Here is a 7,739-nt window from a genome sequence, read left to right as displayed (position 1 = left end):
CGCATATATACTGCTGGAACATCACAAAATGCATAACAGAACATTATAAAATACATTACGGAACATCACATGTATTTTAGCAGCCGCCTGAGAACATCACAGAACATTGAAATACATCATAGAACATAATAACAGAACATCACTTGTGTATCACTGGAACATCGTAAAAAACATAATAGAACATCACATGTATACTACGTGAACATTACAATATTGTAGAACATCATGTACTACGTGAATATTACATGTATATTACGTGAACATCATAAAATACATCACAGAATATGACTGTTTTTATTCTGTATCTTTGGACTTTGAAATATTTTGATTGTCATATAGTTTTGTATGTAACTTTATACACTTGATTTTGCATGCGGTAGGATTTGCATGTGCACGTGATTAGCGTGTACATGTGAATAGCGCGTGTGTGTACTTGTACGTGACGCGAATAACCTGTGTATGTGCATGGTCGCGCGCGTGTGTACGTGTACGTGAACAACGGGTGTGTCTGGCGATAAGTATGAGGTATTGAGGTGTCGAAAAGCGACTGCCCTACAATTCCGATCTTTGAATTCCACACTAGCTTGAAAGCCAGCAGCTGCCGCGGTGCCGCCGGCACGGCCGCAGAAACTCTACACTAGATGCCCACACTAAATGGATAAATAGATAGACTCCTGCTCGGCGCGGCAACGGAAACGGCAACTTCCACCACGCGCGCGTCCACGGCCCCGTCATGCGCCTCAAGCTCGGGCTCACCACAGCCGTGGTCATCTTCTCGCGCGACGCGGCGAGGGATGCGTTCACGCGGCACGACCGGGGTGTCTCCACGTGCGCCGTCCCGGACATGGCCCGCGCGGCCGGGTTCTCCGAGCGGTCCATGATCTGGCTGCCCGCGTCGGACCCGCGGTGGAAGGCCCTGCGCGGCGTCGCAGCCGCGCACGCCTTCACCCCGCGCAGCCTCGCCGCGGCGCGCGGCGTCCGGGAGCGCAAGGTGCGGGACCTGGTGGGCTACTTCCGCCGGCGGTCCGGGTCCGGGCAGGAGGTGGTGGAGGACGTCGGCCAGGCCGTGTACGGCGGCGTGCTCAACCTCGTGTCCAGCGCCCTGTTCTCCATCGACGTGGTCGACGACGTGGGCGCCGAGTCGGCGCGAGGGCTGCGGGAGCTCGTGGAAGAGATCGTCGACGCGATCGCGAGGCCCAACGTGTCGGACCTCGTCGCTTTCCTTGCCCCGCTCGACCTGCAAGGATGGCGGCGCTGGACGGCACGGCCCTTTCGCAACGTCTTTCGGATCTTGGATGGCATAATCGACAGGCGGTTGTCCGAGTCCGACGACGACGACGCGTCCCCTGCTGCTTCATCAGAGGGCAAGCATGGCGGCGACTTCCTCGACGCCTTTCTGGAGCTCCTGTCCGCGGGGAAGATCAGGCGTGACAACGTGACGACCATCGTGTTCGACGTCTTTGCCGCCGGGACCGACACCATCGCCATCACGGTGGAGTGGGCGATGGCCGAGCTACTTCGCAACCGGAGCGTCATGGCCAAGGTGCGGGAGGAGATCCCATGCATACTCTATATTTGGAGTGTTGCTCATTCTCTGCATGCGTGCACCCTGCGTTGAGTGGTTGTAATCGTCTGTGGACGGGCTCATGTGCCGTCCCGGCTGCCCATATGTACTGTTACAATGCACGGAATAGAACATGATTCATTCCGATTAATCTTTCATGGTATCACAGAGGGTTTGCTCCTGCGCCCTCCACCGCTTCCGTAAACCCTAGCCGCCGCTACTCGCGCCGTCGCCGAGCTCTGCTTGCCGGACGCCTCTAGCCGCTGCTACCCGCTGTCATCGGCCCTGCTCGCCGGCCGTCCTTCACCACCTTCGCTGAGGCGTGCTCACCGGCCTACCTCCGCAAACCTTAGCCGCCGGCGACGGCCGCCTGCCGCCGATCCGTTCGTCGGGCACCTACGCTGCCGCGATCCGCTGGCCAGCACCTCCTTGCTGCTCCCGCAATCCACTCGCCGCCGCTGAGCCCTCAGCTCACCGGCTACCGATCCCCCGACATCCACACGCTCGTCGGCTCCCGTTTCTGCGTGGCGCGTTGTTTCTTCTCGCGACGAGCCGCTCGCGCCGTCTCGCGCGGCCGCAACGTCTGCTTCTCGCGTCGTTCCCACGACAGGCTGCTTGCGCGATCCGCTCGCCAGCATCACCGATCCGTCCCGGCCATCGTGCGCTCGCTCGCCTGCACACTGCTCCTGGCCGGCCGCTCGCTTTCTCGCTCGCACACGCCACTCGACGCGGTGCGCGGTCTGGATCATTATTTCTCGCCATGTCGTATTTAACGAACCTCTGTTTCCCTTGTCTTTGATGTCAACCTCACCATTGGATCCTACCGGCTTGGAATTTTTGGACGATGCTGATGTTTCCGCTATGCTCGTTGGGCCTAGTGTTGTGGTTGCAGGTTCCTCCGCTCCTGCTTCTGCGCCCGTGCATTGCCACCCCGCCGGATGCTGGCGCCTCGGACGCCTCCACTGCGTCTAGTTCTACGGCCCCCGCAGATATTGTGCCGGGTTGCTGCTAGCAGAACTAGCTGCACCACCACCACCCTGCGCATGCCGTGGTTTCTGTCACCAATGACCACGCCTCGTCCTCGGCGGCGCTGTCGGTGCTGCTGCCCCTATGGCTCGCACCCAGGTTGCTGCCAGCGGCACCGGCCGCACCGCCTACCCGACCAGTCTGGCATCCCGCAGATTGACAACGCGCATCCAATGCGCACGCGCGGCAAGGCTGGCGTCCCTCAGCATGTGGATCGTCTGAATCTCCACGCTGTGCTCATGTCGCCATTGCCTCACTCCATCCGTGACGCTTACTCAGGACCCAATTGGCGCTCCGCTATGCAAGCTGCGTTTGATGCACTCATCGCCAACAACACTTGGTGCCTGGTTCCTTGACCTCCTGGCGTAAATCTGGTCACCGGTAAATGGATCTATCAACACAAACTTCTTGCTGATGGTTCACTTGATCGCTATAAGGCTCGTTGGGTTCTGTGGGGATTCACACAGCGGCCCGGTATTGATTATGACGAGTGTAGTGAAGCCAGCAATAGTTCGGGTGGTCCTGTCCCTGGCACAGGGGCGAATCAATGTGTATCCATCGGGGTCAGCTGACCCCGGTAACTTGCCAGAAATACACTTAAAATTCTTTAATTCACCTGTAAATTACTCTTTCGAATAGAAAATCAACATGTGTTTGGCCCCGATGCTTAGTCCTTGACCCCAATGACATGATATCCTGGATTCGCCCCTGCCCTGGCATTGTCTCAAAATTGGCCTATTCATCAACCGGATGTCGAAAATGCATTCTTGCATGGCACTCTGACAGAGATAGTCTACTGCATGCAACCTTCTGGATTTGTTGATTCGTCCCATCTTGATTATGTTTGTCAGCTCAACAAGGCTCTTTATGGTCTGAAGCAGGCTCCCCGTGCTTGGCATACTAGGTTCGCCTCCCATCTCATGTGCCCCTGGTTTTGTTGAAGCCAAGTCTTAACATTCGTCGTGCTCCCAACGTCTCTATTTCAGGAGTTTTGATCCAGTCTTAACATTCGTCGTGCTCCCGATAAGACTGCAGGGGAGTGTTAGCGATAGCTATGCATACTCTATATTTGGAGTGTTACCCATTTTTTGGAGTGGCTGCATGTGTCACCCTGTGTTGAGTTTTTGTAATTGCCTGTGGACTGGCTCATGTGCCGTCCCGGCTGCCTGTATGTACTGTGTACAATGCACGGAATAGAATACGATTCATTCCAATTACTCTTTCTTTTAATTGCTGCCCAATGTACTATGGTTGGGGTGTGCAAATACTGGCAAACCTTATTAAATGAGAAAGAAATATCTGGTCTAGTCACAGTTAAATACTGCAAGGCACCAACAACGCTCCTATACTGAGTTGCTGTCACTAGGACCAAGTAATGAACCTTCATGCAAGGACAATTTCTTTGACGTAGACAAAGGTGTATTAACAGGTTTGCAGTTGCTCATACCAACCCGTCTAAGAATGTTTGATGCATAGTTTTCTTTGAGACAGTATAATACCATTATTTAACTTGCTCACCTCTATACCCAAAAAGTAACGAAGATCTCCTAGATCCTTTAGAACAAATTCCCGATTGAGATCTTGTAGCAGTGCTGCTGTTGCATTTGGAGTAGAGCTGGCAACGATTATATCATCTACATAAATAAATAAATAAATAAGAAAATAGTAACATCTCCCTTAGTGTAGAAGAATAATGATGTGTCTGCCTTTGATGATTTGAAACCTAGTGCTTGTAACTTTGCACTGAGTCTTGAGTACCATGCTCTGGTTGCTTGTTTAAACCCATATAAGGCCTTGTCTAGTTTGCACACATAGTTTGGTACTGAGGGGTCTTCATATCCTGGAGGCTGCCTCATGTACACTTCTTCCTCTGAAACTGTAACACCCGTGTTTTTGCTTCATGTTAAAATCCACTAAAAATTTAATTTTTTTAAAAAACTTTACAACAAATTAAAACTTGATTAGGATAATTAGGCAAAACCGGTTTAAAAATGTTTCCCGAAAACCCTGCATCAAAATTCACCATATGCATTTAGTATAGAATGTTTGAATTGTTTGCTTGCTTGATTGCTTGAATGCCTGAGTGTTTGATTGAATGCTTGTTGCTTGAAATGTTTGATTGCATGTTTGCTCTAGAATTTATTTTGGCACTAAATAATTCTTCTTGGCAATTTCCACTTGATATTCTCCACTTAAATAATTATCTTGACCTTCTCCTTGATTTACCAAGCCCTCCACATTCAAATCCAATTTGAATTCCATTCATAAGGTGCTTAGTTTATTTCTGGAAAATAGTAAAGGAATTTATAAAAGGAAAAAGGACCTCGGGCTCATTCTCCCTCTCTCCTTCTTGCTGGCCCGCGCCGTGGCCCACTCCCTCCTCTCTTCTGGACCGCGAAGCCGCTGCCTCCCTTCCGCTTTAGGCCGCCACCAACCCAGGCCGCACGTGCCTTGGGCCTGCACGTCCACACGGCCCAACCGGCGAGTCGCACCCCTTCTCCCTCCATTTCCCTCACTGGCGCGGCAGCCCCACCTGTCATCATCGTCTCCTACCCGAAGACGACGACGACGATCCCGCGTCGCCTCCGTCTTCTACCTCCGCCGCCTCGGGCTTGCCGTTACCGCCTCTCTCCCTTGTTCCCTTCCGCGCCATCCTTACCCCTCCGCATTTCCCGTCGCCACCTCGCCACCGCCGTACGGCACGGGCACCACATGCTGGAGATATTTTCCTCGGCGATCCGACCTCGCCGGCCTATAAATAGGCCCGACGAGAGCCCCTCCGCCACAACCACCACCACCACTAGCTCCACCTCGGCGCGAAACGCACCATCTTCCCTTCTCTTCCCTCCTTCTTCCCCTTCTGAGCGCTGGGGTGATTCTCCCCAAATCCGGCTCGTCGCGGTCACCATCGGTGCGAGCTCTGAGCTCTCCCTCTTCGGTGCGCCTTAGATTGATAGGTCCCGCCAGCACGCCCCTCGCCCTTGCCGCCACCCAATCCACCGCTTCCAGTCCACTCCACCTCTCCAGGCCACCCTGTCCCCGAGCGCGGCCCGCCGCCAAGCCGCATCGCCGCTACTCGCCACCGGCAAGGCACGACGACGTGGGATGACACTCTCTACGCACTCAGGTATGAACCGCAACCACGCCGCACCCACTCGCCCACTCAACCACCTCGCAGAACACCCAGACCCACCTCCCCACCGCCGCGACCACTCCGGCAGACCACCGTCATCACCCCGAGCCTCCACCGCCACCACCAGAACCTCCCAGTGCTGCGGCTCGACCTTGCGAGCGCTGTCCGCCACCCCGGTAGGAGCTCCGGGCAAGGACGCCGCCGGCGTACCCGACTCCGGCGAGCCTCACGCCCCTGCTCTGTCCTGCCGCCGCACCAATGTCATCGTCGTCTCCCCTCTGCCCCTCTCTGTCTCTATCATGTGGACCCCGTCGGAACGGCGTCTGCATCCGTTGCGACGGATGAAGGCCGGGACGGCCCACATGGCAGCCACAGCAGTGCCCCTTTCCCCTCCCCTTTTTTCAGTGGTCTCGGTCCACAAGAACCCTGAGAGAGAGGAGCGAGTCCATAGCACAGTGCTGCACCCGGCGCACCGCACAGTAGCAGCAGCTGACCCCGCCGCGCTGGCCCCGCGTATCAGCCGCTGAACCCGAAAGGAAATGGTGTGTACACCCGGGAAGTGTACACAGGATGCTACAAAACCATTTCCCATGCATAGAAAAAATTCCTAGAAAATTCCTAAATAAACTAGGTACACTCCAGATCCTACTCAAACATTTCCATCTCATTTCCATTATTCCAAATTCATGAAATAATTCCCAAGCTTTTATTCCACATATTCTTTTCCTTATTAAATCTTTGATAATTCATATCCTCTTCATCCTAACTCTAAATCACTTGACTCTTCCACGAAAAATCTTCTAAATTCAAGCTCTATTTATTCATACCCTTTGTTCTATTATTTGGTGCCCATTTAAATTTTAGTTTGATTGATTTCCCTTTCTACATGTAATTTAAATGTGAATTATAGCAATAGCCCGTCACCGTAGTAGTAGTTAACAATATATATTCGCGTATGTGTATGCACTATGACACGTACTCGAATATAACCGCACCCAATCATCTAAAATAATAGGATATCTACACATACATGGATATGCCCGATATCCGGGTATACGCCTATGTATGGCTAACCCTAGAAACCTAGTTACTCAATTTTAATTAATCATTGGCATATATATGCATGAGCAAATATGACACTAACCCTAGCCATACCCAACCCACCTAACCAACCCTAGGCACATATATTATGCGTGTGTGTATGTGCCACTAACCCCAGTGGGCCCGTAGAAGCTAGACGAGACATCTATGATGACTTGGTCTGGTTTTCTCTTTCAGGTTCACATAATAGTGAATCCCAATAATAATGTGGTCTGATTTTCCACCAAATCACCGCACCACCTCAACCTAACCCGTAGAAGCCCTACCCTATGGATGGAATACCTCTATCCAAATCTTACTTTAGATTGACCTAATAGTGATAACCTTAGATAACAATCCATCACCCAATAGCATCAACCCATCTAGGATCGTTACCTGCACGTTAGTTGCCTATGCCTATTTTACATGCCTTGCTTGTTATTTTCCTTGTTTATGTTTCTTGCCTACCGACGCTAGACCACGTAGGATAGAAGACGTGGACAAAACTCGATGGAACCCGATGGAGTCCAGAAGACAGGAATAGGAGACACAGGAATCGAACAAGGATATAATCATCAGCGAATGGAGGCAAGTCCTAACACCCACCTATTCCTTTCCCCTACATTCCATGCCACTCCTTTACCACCTCCCTTCCACCACCATATTTTGCTAGCCTCCACCATAAACTCTCCACACTCCATCTCCACCAATTAATAAACCTAACTTATAATGCCTAAATCATGAGCTAGACTATGTTAATGTGATAAATGATGATATGGTAAATGGCTACCTTGTTATGATATGAGCTTAATGAACTTGAGGATAATAACTATGAAACTTAAACTGGTAAAACTTGACTAAACCCTGACAGGGGGCGAGTGAGGGGTAATTTGTGTGGTACAAGTTACCTTGGCACGTTCGCCTAGTGAGGGTTCC

The 7,739-nt window shown here is 51.9% G+C and overlaps 1 protein-coding gene across 2 annotated transcripts; it reads left to right on the top strand.

The window, feature by feature from the left end:
• The first annotated feature begins 402 nt into the window (after positions 1-402).
• LOC136477136 (cytochrome P450 76M5-like) lies at positions 403-3,682 on the top strand. 2 transcript variants are annotated; one of them, XR_010763868.1, is made up of 3 exons: positions 403-1,543; positions 2,443-3,494; positions 3,577-3,601. XR_010763868.1 is itself a non-coding variant. In XM_066475175.1 (2 exons), exons 1-2 carry the CDS (start codon positions 734-736, stop codon positions 2,944-2,946), a joined length of 1,314 nt encoding a protein of 437 aa, XP_066331272.1. In that variant the 5' UTR covers positions 403-733; the 3' UTR covers positions 2,947-3,682. The 2 variants fall into 2 exon arrangements, 1 of the variants encoding a protein (XP_066331272.1); XM_066475175.1 differs by having other exon boundaries at positions 2,443-3,682.
• Positions 3,683-7,739: the final 4,057 nt, after the last annotated feature.

The sequence above is a fragment of the Miscanthus floridulus genome, chromosome 8, assembly GCF_019320115.1.
Source record: "Miscanthus floridulus cultivar M001 chromosome 8, ASM1932011v1, whole genome shotgun sequence".
Taxonomy (NCBI): domain Eukaryota; kingdom Viridiplantae; phylum Streptophyta; class Magnoliopsida; order Poales; family Poaceae; genus Miscanthus; species Miscanthus floridulus.
The sequence above is the reverse complement of the archived record's forward strand: the minus strand, read 5'-3'. Positions and strand labels throughout refer to the sequence as shown.

What these genes read in the sequence shown, in the direction of transcription:
- LOC136477136 (XM_066475175.1), top strand. Translation starts at nt 734, where the DNA reads ATGCGCCTCAAGCTCGGGCTCACCACAGCCGTGGTCATCTTCTCGCGC. An exon ending in ACCGGAGCGTCATGGCCAAG is followed by an intron (nt 1,544 to 2,442) that starts GTGCGGGAGGAG and finishes CGTTGGGCCTAG; the next exon opens with TGTTGTGGTTGCAGGTTCCT.